The 23,582-nt window shown below is 41.7% G+C and overlaps 1 protein-coding gene across 5 annotated transcripts in view; it reads left to right on the top strand.

Annotated features, from left to right (window-relative positions):
• PAN3 (poly(A) specific ribonuclease subunit PAN3) overlaps positions 1-21,928 on the top strand; it is a 128,968-nt gene extending 107,040 nt beyond the window's left edge. For 4 of the 5 annotated variants that reach the window (XM_059720187.1, XM_059720210.1, XM_059720199.1 and 1 more), the window contains 5 exons: positions 7,847-7,986; positions 8,947-9,076; positions 11,206-11,270; positions 11,594-11,732; positions 18,343-21,928. In XM_059720187.1, coding sequence (XP_059576170.1) covers positions 7,847-7,986; positions 8,947-9,076; positions 11,206-11,270; positions 11,594-11,732; positions 18,343-18,483 — 615 coding nt within the window. In that variant the 3' untranslated portion in view covers positions 18,484-21,928. Of the gene's footprint in view, positions 1-7,846; positions 7,987-8,946; positions 9,077-9,848; positions 11,271-11,593; positions 11,733-18,342 lie in introns of those variants that run through there. The other variant, XR_009458885.1, reaches the window with a different exon arrangement.
• Positions 21,929-23,582: the final 1,654 nt, after the last annotated feature.

The following is a 23,582-nucleotide window of genomic DNA, read 5'->3' as shown; positions in this document are numbered from 1 at the left end:
CGGCCCCCAGTGCCAAGGACCTTCCCAGAGAAGCTGGGCTTGGACTGCAGCTTCCTGGAAACTTTGGGCACCACACCTGGAGCACAGCTCGGGGCTCAGGGCGGAGGCAGCAGGGTCAGAGCAGGATGCTTACTGCTTGGATGCACCAGGGCCGCTCCGCTCTGGCTCTTCACCACGCCAGCATCCCTGTGGGGAGGGAGAGCGCATCTCTGGCCGGAGCAGCCCGCAAGGGGCCGGGCCGCAGATCAGTGGGTGATCATCGCCATTGCCCCTTTCTCCTCCTCACCTGCTGCATAGGACAGGAAGCGGCTCCTCCCCGAGGCGGGGCTGGGGCAGAGCCGGGTACCATGTGGACTCTGCCAGCTCAAGGAACAGCTCTGCTTCCCAGCCTCTTTGGGCGAGCTTCACCCCGAGCCCCTCCGGATTCACCCTCATCTTCACTTTCATCCCCATGGGTCTTCCACGCTCTGCCTGTTCCCTGCCTCCATGCCTCGCTGCAGCCTTTAAAAGTGATGCCATGTGCCTCATTGCCTGATGATGAGGAGGAGGCAGGATTTCGTCTTTCGTAGGAGTATGTGGAAAAAAGTTATTTCTTAAATAAAAAGCTATTGTATCATCTTTTGTTATTATACTGTGGGGTGGACCAAAGCAGCACACTCGTAGATCGCTACACCTTACGGGGAACATTGAAAAGGAGTATTTCCAGGGGGCAAGGGGAGGGTGGCAAAGGTCAGGGGTTAGGGATGGGACTTCCAGTCCCAAGATGGTGGCCAGGGGACAGGGCACCTGTCAAGGGGCAGGGCTACCAGTGTGGCCCTTGACAGCTCACCAAACCTTGTTAAGCGGTCCTCCACCCAAAATAATTGCCCACCCCTGCTCTAAAGCAATGGTTGTCAACCTTTTTTGTACCAGGACCCATTTGTAAACATTGACCAGTCCTGATCCAATAAGTAGTTATGTAGAAAACAGCCCCCAGGCCCTGTGCTTCCAACCCGCAGTCCCCTGCCCCAGACCCACAGTGTGTGGGGCAGGAGGTGGGTGAGTGGGGTGGGGAAGGAGGGTGGGGCATGGAGAGCACATGCCTCCCCAGATTTGTGCACTCACAGCGGGCATGGGGCTGGACTGACATAGGCAGGAGCCACCTCCATGGCCCAGCAAGCAGGACTTGGTGTAGGCGGACAGAGCAGGGCAGCGAGACTCAATGCTCAGTTGCTGGAACCCCTCCGCCAGCCATGCTGCCTGCAGTGCAAGGAGTAGCAGCGGGGGGGCGGGCAGAGGACCACTCTGCCCTTACCTTCTCCCACTGCCAGCCACTCTTGCGTCAGCCCATGGCTCTACCCTGCCACCATGGCCCAGCTGCTGCCACCACTCCCCTCGGGCCACAGTTCTACCCTGGAGAGCAGGTGAAGTGACGGGCAAGGTAGCCTATGCCTTCCTGCCCCCCTTGACATGTTGTCTATGCACCCCCTCCGTCCTCCCCATAGATTTACCTGCAGGAGCTGCTCTCTCTGCTGCCTGACTATCATGTGCATGTGGCACCCCTTGCCTAATCATCCTCTTCCCACTCCCTGCAATCATAAGCAGCCCCTTGCAGGTTAGAACTCTGCCAGCCTGCAGGGGAACCTGCCATTTCCTGCCTTTTTCTCCATTTTTTTTAAGTTTGAGAGAGGGGAGAATCCCTTTTTTAACTCTGCTTGTGACCCTTTTATATATTCTTGCAACCCACTTTCGGGTTGCAACCCATGGTTTGAGAAACTGCTCTAGATTTTTTATTTTTTTTTTTTATACATGTGTTTGTATCATTTTGCGCTCCTGCCCTCCTCTCCTAAGGAGGTTTGTTTAATCTTTGTTTAAATCCTGATGACATTCCCCACCACTGCACTTCCCTCGAGTCTACCCTTTGTATGCCTCCCAGATTAGAAGGACCATTTCTAGTGTAAACAGATACTGCTTCATATGTCTCTGAAGCTTCACTGTGTAGGGATTCTTCTCTTTCCCAATTTGCCCATGGATCTATCCACAGCATTTGCATATCCTGCCAGCATGGGTAATGTAAAACCACAATAGAGAATTAGACTTGGCTTATTTTAATTAAAATAAATGCGTAAGTTAAGAAAACCACTCATTCAGAGATATTCGGTAATAAAGTAATAAGTAATAAAGAGAGTCAATGAAATGGTCAAAATTCAAGACTGATTTCAAGAATGTTGCAGCTTTTAGTAGCAGCCAGTCCATACAATTTAAGTTGTCTGTACACAAACAATGGGAGAGATGGTTGACAACCTGGATTAGGATTCCTGTTGATCTTTGTCACCTCTGTTTGCCCCAGATCCAACAGCATTGCAAAATAATGGCCACTTCCTGTCTCTTTTCCTTTCACATGATGATGCAGTACTTCAATTCCCTTGGGACATTTGTACCAACTAAAACTATAGGGTAGTGTTTTGCTACCTAGATATAGTATACTTTTCCTTGTTTCAATAGATGAAGATGTTTTTGTTAAATTTCTTGCATTCTGGCTATCTACTGTTAACAGAAATAGAAAAGAGAGCAAGAAAAATAGACACTAAGAAAGGGCCACAAAAAAGAAATGTACTGACTTTTGCAGTCTTTCATAACAACAGGTATTGATATAAAGTGATGTTACAGTTTTAAAAATGTAGGCTACTGAGAAGGGAAGTCAAAGGAGTCAGTGAAATATCCGTGATCATTAAGGATTAAAAAAAATATTTAAGTATTAACAAAAAAACCTTGTGCCTAGATACTTCAGTTACTATATGCAGGTTAAAATTGTAACTACTGATACAGAATAGGCAAAATATTCATCAGATATTTCCATTGTCTTTTTGGAATGAAATCAGAGGATATAATCATCCCATGTGATACAGATGGAATAGCATCTTTTTCTGTCCATAGCAAAAGGAGGATATGAGACAGCATGTGAATTTCATATATGAAATATTCAGATCAATGTACCCAGATAATTTATACCCAGGACTTTTAAAAGAAGTAGCCGAGCTGCTTTCCTGTACCATTAATGGTGATTTTTTTTAAATACTTTAGTCTTGAGAACCTCCAAAAGATTGGAGGACTACCAGTGTATTTCCAGTATTTAAAAAGGTTATTGGGTAATAATATACCGGCTAGTAGCTTCATCCTAGGCAAAGCAGTAGAACAGTTCATTAAGAGCTCTGTCAACAAAGAATTAGAAGCTAAAAATGCATGATTTCACGGAAGTTTGGTCTTGTCACACAAGTTATCTTTGTGGCAAAGTTATAAGTCTGGCTTGTAGAGGCAGCCATGATACTGAACTTGAATTTTTCCAAGGCAATCAACTTAATACCCAATGACTTAAACTTAGAAAATTCCAAAATTCTGTATTACACAAGCAAGAGGTCGGTCAAGTGGGATTTTTTACCCAGGCAAGCTATTCATAATTGCTTAAGACTAAAATCTAAGGAACCATGGCCATGGCACTTATCTGTACTTACCTGTACATGCACTCAGGGTATGTAAGTATATGTGCATATAATGTGACAAAGTGGTCATGAGACCAGACTTGGGGTTGTATCAAAGTTTTCCATTTTATTGGGATGAGTATACATATAACCTGTAACTGAACTGTAAATTTAATAATTAACATACACTTTTCCTGTGCTTGGTATCACTGTGCCACCTTTTAAATATATGCAATGAAACTTAGTAAAACACTAAGCTTGCAAAGTGAAGCCCTCAAGAAATTTAAGGAATATCTGAATTAAGGTAGTAAAAAAAAGTTGTAATTTGGGTATGTTCTGCATGTGTACAATATTAACATGAAATTATAAGATGCTTTTCTAGAGGACCTCTGCCTTGTTTAGTGTACAGGATAGATGGTGTTTGTGGATTGAATCAGAGTTGCATAAAGGAGTAGTTTGGCTGTTGGATGCTTTGTACCTTTTGCTGCAGAATTTGGAAGTATGACAAGTGAGGCAAGACGAGATTGCAAGAAGAAAAAGTATTGCATCATGAAATTATGTAAATTTCTGAAAAGAACTGAATATTGTATTAAAAAAAGTATCCTCATGTAGAACTTTGCTTATGCCCGGGGCTCTAGCCACTGAAGAGTGAGTAAACACTGGACTCAAATCTAGACTCAAATTTGTGACCATGACAAAAGGTGATAGTGTGCCACTTTTTTGAAGCCGACATCTGTTTGCTCTCCCACCATAAACATGGACAGCCAGAAGCTGGCCACGCTCTCCAGCTTCCCCAGGCAAGAGCTCCATGGACCCCTGAAGCCTTGGGAGCATCTGTCTCACTTTTTCTGCTTTATCAGACGCATCCCAGGGAATTTTAGGGATGTGTATGATAAGTAGTGAAATTCGGGGTTTCACCTGAACACAGGATGCAGCAGCCATGCACTGAGGGATGGTGGATGTTTCTGGCAGCAGCACAGGGCACAGGCTGTAAATGTGGAAGGGAGACCCTCTATAAGAATTTTCTCCTCCATGCTTTCAGATGCATGCCAGGAAGGTTCCCCACAGAGGGATTTCCCCTGGCTTGCATAGCTGATCCCCAGTATTGGGGGGGGATGCAATTTACAAGCAAGGATAGGGAACCCCTATGCGTTTCCCAGTTGCAGAGGATTCCCCCGGTCCCTAACATGGGATGGGTGTCTACAAGTGGGGGAGTGATATCTGCAGACATTGGTTGAGCATGATTAGTTGTCACAATGTGATCCACAGCTTACTGTACTCCGCAGACAATTGTTCCAGCCTGAGAGAGTCTCTTTGCCTCAGTAGCCAGGAGAAACCGTTGCTGGGAAAGTTCTGCTCAGCCACTGCTGCCTTGGACAGCATGCTCTGTCACTCTGCATTGAGGAGTGTTAGGGGAAGGAATGTTCAACTCTGAAATTTTCTTAAACTGAATGCTTAAGCTGAAACTTAGGCCTTAGAATTTGCCTTAAGGCTGTCACCAAGCCTAGAAAATTACAGCCCAAATGTTTCAGTTTGCCAGAATTGTTTGTAGGTAGAAAGTCTTTCCCAAAGTATCTGGCAACCTTAAGTGCTTCTACCTGTACCACCTACATTGACCTCTGGTTTTCAGAGCCATATCTTAAAGTATTCTTCATTTTTTAAAAATAGTTGTCCTTTAAGAAAAAGAGAGAGATTCCGACTTAACTGTTGTTCCCATTTTCAATTATTAAGATGTTTTTTGTTTCTGTAACTTTTTCTTCCTGTGTTAGTTCAGGAGGACATCCTGTAACATTAAGCTTTGTATTTGGTATTTCTATTTAGAAATGTAAAGACTGCCCTTTAAATTAGAGTTGCACTGATGTATCAGTCGCATATCATATCATCACCAGTAAAAGGAAAACTAACATTATCGACAATTGGCTATTTTTGGCCAGTGTAGCCAATAATGTCGCTTATAAATGCCAGGTGCATGCATGCAGCCAAGAATGTAGCCTGGCAGTGTGGACAGCAGTGTCCTGCCGGTAAGTGTGTGAGGGTGACGGGTGGGGGGGAGAGGGAAGTAGTGTGAGGGGAGCAGATTGAGGGCCCCACAGTGAGGGAGGGAGTGAGGCAGGAGTAGGCATTGCCCAGCCAGGCAGTGAATGCAACCCCAGGGCTGGGAGCAGGACAGAGCTGTGGGTGGCTAGTCTGGGGGCCATAGGGAGTGGGAAGGAGGGGGCAGCTTCCCACCACTGTGCACACCTCTGGGGGAGGCATGGGGGGCATGTGCCTCCCCAGATTTGTGAACAGGGCAAGGGCAGACTGCGGGCTTAGGGCCAGGGGCTGTGCTGGCCTTTTTCTGGTGGGATGGCTAGGCCAAACTCCAAGCAGGTGGGGGTGAGGCAGATGGCAGCAGCATTGGGAGGGGTGGCTACAGGGTGGGTTATAGCCACCCCATAATTCCCCACAGTGATTCCTCCCAATTTTGCCGCCACCCACCCTGGCTGCTCAGAGCCCAGCCATGACCCTCTGCCAGGAAGAGGCTGGTGCAGCTTCTGGCCCTAAGCCTGCAGTGGACAGCCTGCACACAAATCTGGGGGGGGGGGGCACATGCCCCCCATGTCTCCCCTGGGGGGTGCGTGCCCCCCTCTCCAGCCCCCTCCCCCCTTGCACCCCCAGATAAGCTGCATGTAGCTCTGTCCCACTCCTGGCCCCAGGGTTGCATTCAGTACTCTGGCTGAGCACTGCCTGCCCCTGCCTCACTCCCTTTCTCACCATGGGTACCCCCATCTGCCCCTTCACCCACCTTCCCTCTCTCCTGCTCCTCCCCCCTCCCCCACACACATACTCACCAGCAGGACACTGCTCTTCAATCTGCCAAGCTACCTTCCTGTAAATTGGCTGTTGGATCAGTATCCGCCAATATGGCTGGTTAATAATTGGCCGTCAGTATCAGTCAAGAAAATCTTTATTGGTGAACTCCTACCTTTAATTCATTACACGTGCTTTGTCTTAATTTACTGTTTTCCATTCCAAAGCAGTATATGTGCATGGCTCTGGTATTGCATGAAAAACTTTCTGAAGCTATTTTACATCAAGATATTTAGTGGCAAGGAATAGAGAGAGAGCTGCACAGAATATCATGCCCCTTCTATGCATTTGCCATGGTAAATAGCTAGGTAAGGCTATGGTTAGGTAAATGACATTACCTAGAAGCAAAGATATACACCTAACTAATCAGCTGTTTCAAAACTTTTTAAAAGGATCCATATTCTTTAGAAACAGAATGTGAGATCATTTCACACTTCTTATTGAAATAGTTGATAATACACAAGGATACAGGCAACCCCCTGCTTAACTCTGTTTTGCTTGGCACTATTTCCGCTATAATGGTCATTTTAAATTGATACCTGATTCCACTTAGCGCTTATTGAGTTTCATTATAACACTTGCAGTTGCCATCTTGGGTTGTCAAAAACTTTCAGTTTCACTTAACACTTGTTTCACTTAACGCTTGGTATTTCAGGACTCAAGAGCGCTAAGCAGGGGTTGCCAGTTATTCCGATATTGGCTGTTCTTGCTTCCCTCTGAATGTGACTGCCTCCCTGTAATGCTAATGAAGTGTGTGTGTGCTGGTGTGGAGGCTTCAGTGGTACAACAAATAATACTTGATAAGTCATCTGGTATCATCTGGTATATCATAGCCAGAAGGTTTTGTCCTCTTTCCTGTCAGTTTGCTTACTCATGGGAATGGGAATGTGGGTGGTCAAAAGAACCTCCTTTCAAAGCTGTTGATTGTAATGAGAGGATTCTTACCTCCTTGAAGTAAAATTCTGGCATGATACTCCATGTATTAAAATTTAACTCTCAAAATAGAAGTAAACAAGTGAATTTTAATTATGAATTAAGATGCATATATTACCTACTAGCTGCTATGAATACAACCTTCTGTTCTGTGCACACTAGATATTGATTGAAAAGTTCTACAGATAATGTAAACTTTAAGGAACACTTTCTCTAGATAATATGTTAAAAAGAAGTCTTATTGGACATAAAGTCTCCTTGTTCAAGGAAACAGTTATACAGGGGAGCTCAGAGTCTTTGTGGGGTTAGATTTCTTACCCCACTGCAAAGATGAGTGTGCAAACTAGGTGGGAGTGTATATAGGTGCAGCAAACAGTTGCATGGACTGTTGCAGCTTTTATTTCAGAGGTTTCCCTGATCAGTTGCTTGGGACTGATAAGCTCCAGCTGAGTGGATAAGTGGCAGTCTTTGAAGTGGAAGCCGTAGCCATGCAGCTCACCTTTAATTTGGCAAGCTGCTCTGAATGAAATGCATTGCAAACTGGGATACAAATTATGTAATGTATTTATGTTTTGAGTCTAATCACTATTGTTTGTTTCTTTCAGCAAGCAGATCTGATGTCCCTAGGAAAAGTTGTGTTAGCATTGGCTTGCAATTGTGTATCAGGAATACAAAGAGAAAACTTGCAGAAAGCTATGGAATTGGTGACAATCAACTATTCCTCTGATCTGAAGAATCTAATTCTGTAAGTTCAGTATAAAACATTTTGGGTGTTGCATTTTATATGATGATACAATTTAAATTGAAAAAATGTTAAATTTTAAGATGCAGAATAATATCAGTGGGAAGGTGCTACATAAATGGTTTTTATTTTCAGATACATTTCAAATATATTAAATGTTGTGCAATAACCAAAATAATTACAAGTTATCCAGGCAGCATTAGTGACACTGAACTATCTTCACTGTAGATAAAACACGTTATTGGACTTTGTTTTTTCAAAACCAGTTTTGTATGTTTTCTTTGACATATATAGTAAATACAGACTTCCATGTTCTTTCAGCAAGTGATGTTTAATTGTTTTATCCAAAAGATCTTGTTTAAAAAAAATCGGAGAACTAATATTTGAATGAAAGCTTTTACGATTCTAGACTTTCTTTTTAAAACCTGTTTTTGCCACTTTATGCAAACTGTAATCACATCACTAAACTTAAAAATGTCACATCCAGAAATTATTCAATAATGAGGTTGCTGCCTTTGTGACCAAAGAGATAAGAGTTGATTTACTCTTTTGTTTTTAATATAGTCACTATTTCCCACACCCCTCTTATAGCCCAAGAGTGAGATGGGAGTATTTGTTCCCTGGTACCCCTCCTCATTTGAAAAATAACTATCACTTAAAAATTTCAGTCTGCATATTCTCCTAATGTTGAGCATGCCTTTGCTGGTTCTACACTGTCATGCGAGTATTCTTCAGCATATTGAATGCTTTCTCTAATGACTGACAAAAAACACAACTCATAGCTAAATCAAAGCAAATGTTTTCCTTGCTGTTTGAGTTCTTACATTTTTTTTAAAAGGCAAGATTAGCTGCCATTTTATGCATTAAAGAGGAATCTGGTTCTGAAGAAGCAAAATTTTAGAGCAGGTAAATTAGTCTGATAGCAGCCTGTGATTGAAGAACTTCTCTTTGCTTCTTTGGCAGGTATTTGCTGACTGACCAAAACAGGCTTCGTAGTGTAAATGATATCATGCCTATGATTGGTGCACGATTCTATACTCAGTTGGATGCTGCTCAAATGCGAAATGATGTTATAGAGGAAGACCTTGCAAAGGTAAATCATTCAGTAGGTGCAACCTATGGTATGACCTGTTTCTTTTGAGCAGAAATGGCTGGTATTTTGCCATTGACCTTGCCAGCACAAGAACTCAGTGCTTAATTAACTCAATAGAGCACGGCCTCTATTTCTTGTATGTCTTTGGAAAAATAACCAAGACAATTCACTGCACAGGGTGAGAGTTGGGTAGACTTCAGTCTGAGCACAAGGTCTCCTAATTGTGATTGTAAGCTTGATGGTACCTTGAAGTGTAGCTAGTTTGTGACCAGGACATTTTTGAGCTTCAGCAAAAGTGCCATTCTTCTGCTAACCAACAATAATCTTGGGAGGAAAATGTTTGTACGTTTCACCTTATCTCTGTAGAATGAAGAGCAGTGTTGTGTTGTTTTTGTGTACATCTGATCTTTAGTCCATCAGATGTTCTCACTTGTTTGAGAAACTTGTATTAGAAATCAGTATTGCTGCAAATGCTGCTTTTGCTTGATTCCTCACATTCAGAATCCAGTATTCTTCTGCTTACTCCATACTACTCCCTATTACAGTGAATTAAAGTAGTAGAAATTAAAGCTGTTATCTGCGCTGTTATTGACAAAATCAGCTCACGCTGCGCTGCTTATAGTCTTTCACATTCAGTCAAGGCACATATAGTTGTTGGTCAGGGAGGTAACTATGCTTTCCTGTGCTAATACATATTGAGTTCTGTAAAGAGGGTTTGACTCTTATGTGACTTAACAACCACAAGTCCCTGATTGTGAGCTTTCCTTCACAGCAAGGCTGACCAAGATACATGACAGGATGTTCTCACTTCTTCCTGTCACTTGAGAAAGCATTGGCTAGAGGTGTGTGCTGTTCCAAGTAGGGTATTAATTAATTCACTCATTCTTTGTGTTGTTTTCCTTAATCTTACCCCTACATTGAAGGATTTTGAAGGGAGGTGGTGTGAGGTAGTGGCTGAAGCACTAGCACAGGCTACAGGAGGCCTGGCTTTTATTCCTGGCTCTGTTGCTGAGTGACCACAGACAAATCTCTTCCCCTTCTAAGACTTTCTTTCCTTATCTGTCAAGCTATTGCTCTGCCTACTACAGTGTGAGTATTTACCTGAATGTGCTTATTCTGGCACCCTTAAGCATGTTGACTAAAAAGTTACTCCACAAATAATCCTGTTGAAATCAGGGTAACTATTCCTGCACTAACATACTATTCAGTATGAGTAATGATGATGGAACTGGGCCTTTATGGTGAATTACTAGAATCTTATTTTTCCATCTGGAAGCTTGTGTTTAAAAGCGTCTACTTAAATAAAAGACATATACCCTGAATGTAAAGTACTCTAGAAATAAAGACAGAATAGTCTTTTCTAATTAGATTCTCAAGCAATGGGAAGGAGTGCGTAAAATCAATTTTCTGTTGTCTAAATAATGAAGCACATGCCATTTGTGTGGTGTTTTTTTCAATGTTGATTCTGTATTTGTCAGTGATGGTCTTATGATTGAAGCTACTTTAGATTTCTGCCTATTAACTCTGAGTGTTCTTTTTGCACATATGTGCTTTGTATCCAAATTGGTCTTGGAGCTGATATTAATTGCACATTCAAATGGCAAGAATGGTAAGTCAGGTTGCAAACCACCATTTACTAATAGCCTTCAGAAAAAAGCTGGGGGGTGGGAAAGAAGCTGTGAGACCCAAATAACCAAGGTATTAGAGAGAGAACATGTAAATTATAGTATATTGTATGACTGTAGGTCCTCCTACTGTTACTTGTGGTCCTTCTCCATGTTAAGCCCTAGCATTTTGTTTTGTTTTAAAATACCACCGTATTTTATGCCATAAAATTAGGTTAACTGGAGATTCTGCATTGAAAAATGAAGCAGCTGGTTGAGTTCTTGCTGGGACAACAATGTAGGATACTTGCTGGAAAGTCTGGACTTTCACACTGGTAAACTTCTCACTGCATAGTCAATACAGTGTATTAAACCAACTACTGAAAATGTAAACTATCTGTAGGGGTCTTTGCAGTTTTGTTGTACTAAGTTGATTCTGCTTCACTTTATCTTTTGCATGCAGAAGTGTCTAGGTTTCTGTTTTCCATGCAAAGACTGACTAACAATCCTTTTCTTGTTTCATAGGAGGTGCAAAATGGAAGGTTATTTAGGCTTCTAGCAAAATTGGGAACAATCAATGAGAGGCCAGAGTAAGAAACACTACTTTTAATTCATAGTAGAGTACGTAAAATCTAATTTATAATTCCGAGTTTCTTCCCCTGTAATACATTCTAAATATTCCAGTCTGCAAATACTAAATACCCCTGGCTCCAGACTTTTAGCAAACCTGAACTTCACTTCAGTTGCCTGAGAAATCTCCTTGTACTTTAGAACAGGAGAGGGACTAATACTTAACAGCATGTTGTAATATGCAGCTGTCTGGCAGAGCGTCAAGATTAATCAAACCGTTTAGTCTGAAGAGCTACTGAGCATATGTTTAGTTTTGACTGTTAATCTGAAACTTTTTTTCCAGGTTTCAGAAAGACCCAACTTGGTCAGAAACTGGAGACAGATATTTACTAAAGCTCTTTCGAGATCACCTTTTCCATCAGGTGACAGAAGCGGGTACTCCTTGGATTGACCTCAGTCACATTATCTCATGTCTTAACAAGGTAAACTGTACCGATTTTTCTTTTAACGAATTATTTGATTTCCCTTCCTTTCATGTGATATTGGACTCTTGAAACAAAATTGTCACTGGTGGATTGATTCTGTTGATTTCTCAGTGTATTTTTCCTGAGCTGAATGAGAACAGATCATTCACTAAATCAACACACAGCCATCATGAGTAGTTAAAAATGGTACAAATTAGTATTAAAACTGGGAAATGAGTAATACTGTTTGGGTTATCCATGGCCCATTAAGGTATCAAGCCATAGTCCACAGCACAGCAGAAGTTCTAAGCAGCATGCAAGTCATACAGCTTCTGCCTAGGGAGACACAGGAGGTAATAGTCCCTCTTCAGTCAGCACTAGTTAGGCCTCATCAAGAACATTGTTTGCAGTTTGGGGCTCCACATTTTAAATGAAGAAGTTTGAGAGGTCCAGAAGCAGGGGACAAAAATGGAGGAGGACTTGGAAAGTAAAGCTAGAAGTTGAAAGAAAAGGGCTTGTTCATCTTGCAGAAAAGGCAACTAAAAGGGAACATGATAGCAATCTTTAAATATCTGAAGAGCTTGTAAAGAAGGGAGAGACACCTTTTTCTGATGCTGCAGAGAGCAGGACGCATACTAGTGGCTTAAAGTTGCAGCAGCAGAGCAGGGGATATCATAAAAAACTTCACTGTTAGAACAGTAGTAGAATAGACTGGTGGTTTTCATCATTGGAGTTTTTCAACAAGAGGTTGGATAAGCAATTAGTCAGGGATGATCTAAAAGCAGCTATGCCTGGAGTGCTCTGTAAAGAACAGCAGAGGGATTTTTGGGAGATTGTAAGATGATCTCTGCTGCCTAAAGTAAGTGGATGTTAGAAAGAACTATGCTTGGCAGCAGGAGAAAGAAGCAACACTGCAACAGACTTAGTTATGAAAGAAGATTAAAGGAGCTGGGATTAATGTATGGGAGAGGATTCGGAAAGGGGAGTTCTGGCAGTCCAGTAAGGGTGCTATGTGTGGAGTGATACTGCTGTTCCCAGGTTCCAGAGCAGAATGGAGGGTATTTCTTTTTTGGGGGGGGGTTGATGCTTTACTGGTTGCCACATGGGGCTGGGAAGGATTTTTACCTTCTGTTGCTATAGGTGTCTGGCGGAGTTTTTTTTCACCTTCCTCAAAAGTATGGAATGCTGGCTGCAGCCAAAGCAGATGACACAAAACTATGGGGCATAGTAAACACACTGGAGGGCAGGAAGCGAATTCAGGCAGATTTGGGGAAGTGGGCAGATCAGAATAGGATGCAATTTAACAAAGATAAATGCAAGGTGTTGCACCTGGGGTGAAAGAATCTCCAACACACTTATAGACCGGGGGGGTACCATTCTGAGTACCACAACAGTGGAAAGAGATCTCGGAGTCCTGGTTGACGCAAAAATGAACATGAGTCGCCAGTGTGACGAGGTAACAAGCGAGGCTAGCTGTACTCTTTTTTGCATCAGCAGGAGCATCACAAGCAGGTCTTGGGAAATGATAATTCCCCTCTATGCGGCATTGGTGAGGCCGCAGATGGAGTACTGCGTCCAGTTTTGGGCACCGCACTTCAAGAGGGATATGGATAACCTTGAGAGGGTTCAGAGAAGGGCTTCTTGTATGGTTGAGGGCCTGCAGGTAAGATCCTATGAAGACAGACTGAGGGATCTGAATCTCTTCAGCCTCCACAAGAGAAGGCTGAGAGGCGATCTTGTGGCTTCCTACAAACTCATAGGGGGGGCCAACAGGGAATAGGGGACACTCTGTTTACCAGGGCGTCCCTTGGGGTTACCAGATATAATGGCCACAAACTGAAGGAGGACAGATTTAAGTGGGACATAAGGAAGAAATTATTTACAATAAGGGTTGCCAAAATATGGAATGGGCTCCCAAGGGAGATGGTGCTTTCCCTTACCCTGGAGATGTTCAAGAGGAGATTGGACGGGCATCTGGCTGGGGTTACCTAGCCCCAGCGCTCTTTCCTGTCTGGAGCAGGGGGGCGGACCTGATGATCTACCAGGTCCCTTCGAACTCTAGAAGTCTATGAAATCTATGAAGGCGAGGGATTTTGACTGGCTCATGTCAATGCTCTTGTGAGCTCTGAAGCCTAGAGTTTCCTGGTTCAAGGGTCTTGCCCTTCTGCTCAGGGTCAGACTGATCACCACACTTGGGATAAGGAAGGAAGTTTTCCTCCTGGTCAGATTGGTACAGAGTTGGGTGGAGGGGAGGTCTTCCTCTGTAGTGGGTGGGGAGGGGGAGGTTCTTCCTTGGATTCCTCAAGTGTATTTTTTTAACAGCCCTTGCAGCAGTAGGACACTGACTGCCACTGTCCATGTGCTCCACCTGTGGCTGGTTAGGAACCAGTGTGCCTTTTAGTTATGTGACAGGGTTGATTGTGTAGTTTTAGGAATAGGTTAGACAAGGACTTGTATGGGATGGTTTAGACAGGGATAATACTGCTGTAAGCAGAGAGTTTAACTATATTACCTCCAGAAGTCCCCTTCCAGCCAAGTTTTCTGTGACTCTGTGGGTGCATCTAAACATGCAGTTAATGTGAAGCAATAAACTCCGGTGCATATTACACTGGAGTTCATTGTTCCTGGACACTGCATTTACTTGCATGCCTGGGACTGCAGCATGTTGAGCTTGGGGTGGAGCAGCCTCGGCTGGCAGGGAGTCTGGGGGGTCAGCCTGCCAGCCCAGGGCTGCTCCAACTCAGCTCAGTGTGCTGCAGAGGGGCTGGCTGGGGCACAAAGGTGCTCCAGTGGGGGGCGAACTGGCAGGCAGCTCCTGCACTGAAGCCCCCTCATGCCCAGCCAGCCCATCAGCATCTACATGTGCATTGCTGCACAGTAAAGAACTCTGCTGTAAGTTAGTATTTTTATTAACTTGTATTTAGGTTAGTACTATATTTTCAAGTACTAACCTACAGAGGAGTTTACTGCGGGCTAATAGGGCCTTGTATAGACACAGAGACTTTACTACAGAGCTAACAGGCAGCTCTGTAATAAATGACTCTAGTAGACATGCCCTGTGATTTCATAACCTAGGCACCTGGGCCTGTCTTACTCCAGTGGCCTGTCCGAGAGCAGCTCAAGATTGGAAGGGTTGCAAACTGAACGTGTCTATTGGCTTAACTGGGACATTTTCCAACCGCATTACTGGCAGGCTTCAGCTGAGCACTCAAGCATGTCAGTGGGGAAAGCATGAAGTGACCACAGGATCTTCAGTGTTGGCAGCCAAGGGAAATCTTTCTGACCTCATAAAGCAAACAGCACATCCGGTGACTTTTCCCTCCAAGCATGCAGATCTTGAACCTTAGTAGTCCTTAGGATGTTTAATCAGTCATTATGCTTACTAAGTATAAATCACAGTCTAAAAATAAACATTTTTAATTTTTTTGTTTCTGCTTTTTGCTCTGATAGGGAATAATACTGGGAATGGACCCACTTTTCTCTTCCCAGAAAGTTTGACCATTCAGACATCTTTAGTTGCTAGCAACTACTGATTAGTTCTAATTAAAACTTCCACTATATTTGCCGTTGGCAAACACTGCCTTCATTTTCCTTCCCTCTTCAGTTAATCTCCAGATACTGTTTTAAGTTGTGATTAGACCAAAAGGAAAAATTATGAGACACCAAAAGAAGGTGTGTTGATGCTTAAACAAGGTGATGAGTCGCAATAATTAAAGGGTGTTCCTCCAGTTCTGTGTCCAAAGGAGGATGGTCTGGGTCGTGTAGGTCAGGGAAGAGACTTTTGCTGAATGTCTGTTCCTCATAACCTTTATGGCTATGGTTATTTTCAGGGTCATAGACCCATCGTGCAAAAAATGTGGTTCTGAAGAATTTCCGCATCCTGTAATTAAAACATTCATAGAAATCACCCCTGAAAGCAACGTGTCTTTCACAGCATCTGATGAAGTGAGCTTGGGTTCACAGAAACTTATGCATCTGATTTAGTTAGTCTATACAGTGCATCTCTACCCTGCCTTCCACTTCAGTAAACTTGGACACTGAAGCTTTCATGCTTTGTGGTTGAAATGCCAGTTCTCAAGATTTGAACTTATTCAAAAAGCATAAGAGGTAGGAAGCTTAAAATAAGTGGTTCAGGTGAGCTGCAATTTTATCTACCCAAGGAAGGTAGGAAGTAAAGTCACAACTGTTCAGGTACATACAGCTGCATGGCTCTTTTGTCACTGAGCAACTTTTTTTCCAAATTCATCAGGATAACTCTCAGCTGCTGCATGTGATGCAGTAATAGAAGATGATGGTTACACTTGACTCTGATATAGTGACCACCATTCATCTTAAAACTCTTGTAAAAATCTGTTCTAATAACAGAAATGTTTGTGGGGAATTAAAAATCAGTGGTATAACTGCTTTGGGTTGCCTGAAGCCATGCATAAGTTTGAGGCTACACTTCAGGAGTTGCTAATTCTGTGCTATTTTCAGGTCTGTAGGCTGTATCTTTTTCCACAGTATTTCATATCTTGCTATGCTGCCTCTGACAACACCGCACAACCCAAAAGGAACTCAGCTGCTGACCTACTTCTCCTGTTCCTCTGTACATTGGGGCATAACTGAATATTCATCTGTACCAAGAGCACTTATTACTATAGTATCCAAAAATCTAGTAGTATTCACATTATGTATCTGTGCCGTGATACTGTGCAGTTTGTCCTTGAACAACAGAGCTTGTAGTGTGAAATAAATGTTAAAAATCCTTTAAACATTACAATAAGAGAGTATAACCATTTTAGAGTAAACAGGGCAGGGATCAGAAAACAGAATAATAGATGAGGCAGGAGAAGAGAATCAGAATGGCACTTGAGGAGTGTTCAGGGCTTACATTGTGGCACATAGGCCAAAAAGGTTAGCCCTCACTGACCTAGAGTCTAGACCATCCCTCTCCTTTGAGACAGGGTTAAGTATGCCGAGATCAGGACAGTTCAACTGGGAGTCTGTGGGCTGCATGCAGCCCCCAAGTGGTTAACCTGCAGCCCTTGGGGTCCTGGTCTGGGTGCTGCTCCCCCCACCACTCCAGTTGCTGCCACTGTCTCTGGTCTCCTGCTCCTTCCTTCTGCATTCGCTTCCTGTCACCACCCTTGGGGTAGGGTGGCTGTATCCATGGAACCAAGGGATTTTGCAGCCAGATGTCAGGAGGAGACCTAGGAACTCTGTGCAGTGTCCCAGCAGGACACTGGAGGCAGATGTGTATGTGGGAGGAGATATGACATGGCATGCAGAGCCAAGAGCACTCACTGCATGTGGCAGTGTGGGGGGGCACGTGGTGCAGTATTCAAGACCTGGGGATATCCACACAGTGGGGGGACACCTGTCAGGTGGCATGGCATGTGCCCCGTAGCATATGGGCATATGTGGCCTGTGCAGAGTGTGGACTGCAGGTGTGTGACTAAGAAGTTGGACAGCCCTGGCCTAGATCACTCCTCATATGGTTTGCCTAATACTTCCTTGAATACCTCCAGTAACAGAGATTCCACAGACTCCTTACATGGCCTGTTTCAATTTGAAAAATGTAAATTTCAGCTCAAAAGAACACCACTGATTGAAGGATATTGTAATAAAAAAATGCTGGGTTTCTGGTTGTAGCTGTGTTGATTTAAAGATATAAGCAGGCAAGATTCTTTGAGTAGACGTGATATCTTTTATTAGACCAACTGAGTAGTTGGAAAAAAAGTTCTTGGCAAGCTTTCAGGCACAGTCACCCTTCTTCAGGCACAGGGAGTCTGACCAGCAGAGACTCCCTATACCTGAAGAAGGGTGACTGTGCCTGAAAGCTTGCCAAGAACTTTTTTTCCAACTACTCAGTTGGTCTAATAAAAGATATCATAATAAAATAATAACACAAGTGAAGTGAAAGGTAGTTGAAGGTTTCATCTAGATTTACCTTCAGAGCTACTCTGCTCAAGTCAAAAGGAAACTCTTGTTTCCATAAATGGTTCAACAATATATTAAAGGTTTCTTCTGCTTACATCTGCATTAACTATGTTTCATGGATCAAGATTTGATAAATTTGTTACCATGAGCTGACAAAAAGAAGTGTGCCATATAGAAAATATAGAAGCCTGTTAATTATGTTAACCTTTTCAGTGTTCAGTAGTACTTGGGAATGCAGGTTTCAGGCATTACAAAGCATTATAGCAAGGTGCTCAAATTACTCAGGCAGTGTCTGTCCAGTCCTATCCTGTTAATAAAGGCTAAGACCATCCATTGTTACTAGTGGATCTGAGGTATTATCAGGTGAGTTGCATGGACATTTGATTTTTTGTATCTTGTGTAGACTTGAAGATTATCCCAGCTTTTCTTGATTCCCTGGGGGGCCAGTGGCATTTCAGAAAAAGTTGACAATACTCTTGAAACTATTAGTAAAGGTCTAAAATGCATATGAGGGTCAGGGTACAGTTTGGGCTTTACAGGTGTGAGACTGTCCTGGCTACAGGCACTCTATGAATAGATTGGAAATGAATTGCATGAAAAGAAACCACAAATCTCACTAAACAATTGATCACTTCTGTATTTAGGAAAATGTGTTGCCATTTCTTTCACATGACTCTTTATTTTGCCTTTTGCATTCTTGTTACAGTTAGATGCTGGTGTGCCAGAAAAAATAAGCCTCATTTCCAGAGACGAGAAGAGTGTACTTGTGGTAACTTACAGCGATTTAAAACGCTGCTTTGAAAATACTTTTCAAGAACTGATTGCAGCCGCAAATGGCCAGTTGTAGTATTTGCTAAAAGTATGCAGGACATTGCTGAGGAACTTAACCAATAGCAAATTGCACTACAGCTGAGTTGTTGTTGTCATCTCATTTCACATTTGGGAAACAAACAGGAGATGAGCAAAGCTGCTTGCACTTCAGTCAGGTACACTGTTACTTGAAGGGAAGAATGTTTTACTTATCCTAGAGCTATGGCTGCCATTGGAGGCTTTATCTGTGAAGAATTTATTTTAGATTAAGGAACACATCAGGTGCATGATGTTCCTGCTTTTATTTTTTCCACTTGTATATGCACTAATTTTAATTTTTTTAAGACTTTTCTGATCTCTGAAGTTTTGCCACATTGTATACTTATTAAGGGAAACTCTTTGCAAGGACATTTCTGGGATACATTTTTGTCCCTGAGGATATAGCAGAATTTATTCATTTTGATATTATTTGCACCCAGAATAACATAAAGGACCAGGTAAATAATTTCATAGAAATTGTGTTCTATAAATTACCATTTAGTTTGTATCCTCTGTAAAAGTGTGTTGTATGCAAGCTCTGTATGCCACCCACTGTTAGTTAACAAGCCAAGCCAGAAGATGCAATTTAAAAAAAAAAGAAAGAAATCAAGTGAAAGTATCGGTTATTTGACATATAAAATCCCCTCTCGTTTGATTAATCTTTGTCTAAGCAAAGTGACAAAATAGCATCGTTTGAAACACCTAGAAAAACATCTGTCATTTAAGGAGCATATCAAATGTGCTCTAAACACAACCAGCGCCTTTTAAAAACTGTTTGTATGTTTTCCTGCTAGTCAGATGCATTTACATTTATGCAATTTTTTTAATAGAATTTTTTTAAAGAAATTGTGTTAAATGCCTGAAGTTTCAGGATTGTATTACTTTAGGTTATTTACAGTATAATTTTTGTATAAAGTTCTGTTCTTCGAACCACAGCTTTATTATGGTACTCTACACTGGATACAGATACAAAGACACTGTTAAGAAGATTAACTAAACACAGCAGTTGTCTGGCATCAAGAGCTTTTGAAGTTTTACAACCTGAATCTGAAGAGATAATGATCTGCTGTGCCTTTTGCAGTCACTGCTTAGCCCAAAGTAATATTACTTTTGATAATACTCAACACATGAATATTCCTGAAGTAATTCAGTCTCAAAAGTCTGGAATTTTCCTCAGTTAACTTTCTAATATTTGGACATACAGTTGTCTCCAAACTTGGGTATTCCTGGGATTTATAGTAAAAAGATAAACACCTACACTTTGATACCGAAGACTGCCAAATATGTAGGAATTTCCTTTCTTAAAGCAGTAGTGAAGACTGTATCTATCCTTTCCCAGCACTGAATGTTTTAATAGCACTGGGTGCTCACCGTGAAGAAAATGTGGGAACTCAAAAGGTCAGGACAGACTCTAAGCACTTGCAACTGATGTTACTGGCATCAATTTTAATAATTCTCAATGTTTGTAGTTTTCAGAGAAGTTTTTAATATTTCTCTGTCCACTTTTATAAGCTTTAAAATGATTCTCCGCCTTGAGACTTGCATCAAGAAAAGCAACTCTCTTCACATCGAAAGCTTTGAAGACTAGGGACATGCTTTACACATTTTAGACCATGTGGTTGAATCCACATTAGGTAGCATCAGTTGTTGAGTTTAAAAATCAATTATTGTTGCATTTGATTGAATGAATTTTAAAAGGAACATAATGTTTAATATTCAAAAGATGACAATTGCCACAATATTGTTCTTTTTAATGTAAAAGGAACGGGAACTTTGAGAAGTGAACATGCAAAACAGTCTTTTATCATTAGCTCATGTATTTGAGGAAGAGCAGCTGTCTTTTATATGTTTTTTGACAAATCATATTGTAATTCTTTTGTACAAAAAAGAAGTACTTGTATTCTAGAAGAAATATGAAATGCTTAATTTATAAGCGGGCTGAGGTTTTTCCAGTATTGTTTTCTTTGAAAATGAAAGGGGATCATCTATTCAGTTGTGGGGTTTGGGAACCTTTAGAAATTTAATTTGTGGACCAATATTTTGTGAAAGCTTAAGGCAGGGGTACAATAGGGCTTGAATTCTCATCCTTTCTAGACCAGCAAACCACTCTTTACAAGACAAGACTAAATTGCAAACTTGTGTGTATTTGCTTAATGTCAGTTTGCTTCAGCCCCTAGTAACCTCAGGACTTGATTTAAAAACAAAAGGTAGACAGCTAATAATTTTTCATAAGTACATAATGTCAGCCAGAAAATATTTGGTGTCAGGTAATACATAAAACAAAAAAAATCATTGAGCTTTGTTTTCTGTTTATTTAATTTGGTCTATATTTGGGAATGATTTGAACAGTCTGAAGTTCTGCTTGGGTGTTTTTTGGGGAGAGCCCTTCTACCCCATTTTAATTCCATTTAGAAGGTTGTCCTAAAGTTGTCGTCTGTCCCATTCATAGGAAGAGTTGTGTGTATGTTTAAACAAAGCGATCACCCAGGACTTACCCTTCCATTGGGAATATAATGCTGACCTTCCTAGTTTTTACAGCTAAAAGCACAGAAGGGACAACCTTTGAAATCATGTGATGTCAGTCATTTTAATTTTTGTACCTGTTTTAGATTCTGTTTCTGTATTTACTATGCTGTAAATATTTTGTTGAGGGTACCTACGTATTTTTGTTTTGCCCTGGTTTCAGTAATTCAGATGTCAACAGCTTCCCCCAGAAAGCACCAATATGTTATGTTTTTATGTCACGATCCCAATGTGTTACTCATCTTTAATTCTGTTTTCATTCTCCATGTGTACAGCAGTATTTTTAATAAAGAATACCAGAAATAATGTAGCCTTATTTTGAGCATGCTAAGTACTCAAGCTGGATAGCGTTTTTTCACATCTTTAGTATTGGAACAATATTTCATTCCATCAGAAATTCCTTTTGTATTTCACTCTGTAAATGACTCCAATGCAGGGTTTGAACAATCATGATGTGCAAACTGCATTTGATGTTTACCACTTGACCTAAAATTTCTAGATACTGTACATTAGAGACATAGTAATATGCATTTCCTTAACCCCCAAGTCCAAGTAGTAGCTCCTTTCTGCTTGTATCAAACCAGGTCCGCTTTACGTAAATAGACTGTCCCTAACTCTAGGAAACTGTGTTGAAAATACCTTTCCATCCATGTTTATCGAGATCTCTTGTCCAATAACAATGTGTGTTAGTTTATCTGAAAATTACACATGAAATAAGTGACCTCTTCAATGCCCCAAATTCTGTTCTGTATTGTTAACCAGCAAAAGTGACTTACTAGTGGGGTGAAGTCCTCTGTACCCACACAACCCTCCTACATGTTTATGTAATGTCATAAGATTTTGTATAATACATGTAAAATTGTCAATTTTCTGTTTTTCTTGCATAAATTGAATCTGGACCGTTGGTCCCTTAAATTGCATTATTGCTTTAGAGAGTTTATTTTGCATATGACTAAAATAAAGCTGCAGCAAGTTTGCTTGATGCACTTCTCAGAAGTTCAGAAGGCAGGAAGCACTTCTCTACTGTTAACTCTCTCATTTCCTTAAAAGTGGGTTCAGCAACTACATACACATCTCTCTCATCTGCTACAGAAGTCTCACAGCAGCACTCCTCAGTAACTTGCAGTAGCTAGTAAACCAAAAGCAGTGGGTTATAACTTTTTGTATTAACTAGAATGTTAATTTAAGAAATGGGGAAACAAATTCCCAGGGATCTTGGACAACATGCGTCTTCCTTAGCATGCCTCATGTCTGCACTGCAGAGACGGGTTTGGGGAGGGGAAAAAAGCCCTAAGGCAGGGGTGGTCAACCTGCAGTGCAAGTGCTTACCCTTTTTTTAGACTCAGGGCACCCCTTAGAATATGCCAGATCTTATTTTTTACTTATTTCTTGACTGGAACAATAGCAAAGCAGTTGTTCTGTTGCAGAGAACTTAAAAAGGCCATGACAGGTCAGAATGTTTTTGACATGATGCATTCCTATTTGAAATCTCTGGGTTTATCTTGTGAATCACATGTAGGGGTTTGCATAACTAATACTGGTGTGGCACCTTCAAAAGGATCTCATGGCATCTTAGTTAAGAATAACTGGTTTAGAAGCATGAGGATTTGTATCTCTTCCAGTACTATATTTCTAGTTATTTACAATATTCATCTGCAAACCTCAAAATGTACTAGACATGCCAAGAACTACTCTACTGGCTATCCCAGTGCAGAATTTACTTGACTTTGAGCCATCTGAGACGAGCTAACTTCAGCCACCCCCACTACCGGTGGGAGGGAATTGGTGGCAGTGGCTGAAATAGGGGTGCTGCAACAGTGCCTGATTTTGCTACTGTGGCATAAACCCACAAGGTTTGGTGAATACTGCTATACCCTCTTTCTTTCTAATTTAGATCTTCTAGATACCAACTTGCATCTTTAATGGGGGTGGGGGGAGGGATACATTTAGGAATCCTCTCATATGCAGGAATACATCAAAAGTATTTAGTATCTGGCCAAGCTACTGAATGACAGCTTGAAGTAGCCTCCTAGAGATTTTTTTTTTAATTTAAAGCAAGAATCAGCTATTCAGCCAGTCACGGTAAATCTCCCTTAGATTGGCATAAAGGCACAGTACATCAAGCATCAGTACAAAACAGAAATTTCTCTTGATCATAATCAGAGTTATACCAAGCATGGACAGTTGTTCTTCCAGTGTCATTCTGATACGTCTTTCCAAGTGAACTTTTAAGTAAATGAAGCCTTGCAGAAGACTCCAAATCAGAAAAGGTAAGTTAAGACATTCGCGGAGCCAACAGACCCATGAAAAACAAGATGGCAGTTCAGCATTACCACTGCCATAAGACTTTGGCTCCTGTGACCTATTCTGTGCTTCTGACATTGATTTTTCTCATTATACTTGCTCAGAGGTTTTGTGCTGGGTTACCATGGCATCTTAGAGGCTGCTGCCAATTTACCACTCTGCTTCAGAGGTGCGGATTAATGTAGGAGTGGAGGAAGAGGCAGAAGTTAAACAAACACTGACCAGATAATGTTCAGTTTTCTGAGGGAAATGTTAGAAGGAGTAGCTTTT

Source organism: Alligator mississippiensis, chromosome 1 (genome assembly GCF_030867095.1).
Source record: "Alligator mississippiensis isolate rAllMis1 chromosome 1, rAllMis1, whole genome shotgun sequence".
Classification (NCBI taxonomy): Eukaryota; Metazoa; Chordata; order Crocodylia; family Alligatoridae; genus Alligator; species Alligator mississippiensis.
Note: the sequence above shows the minus strand (reverse complement) of the source record. Positions and strands in the feature narration are given on the sequence as shown.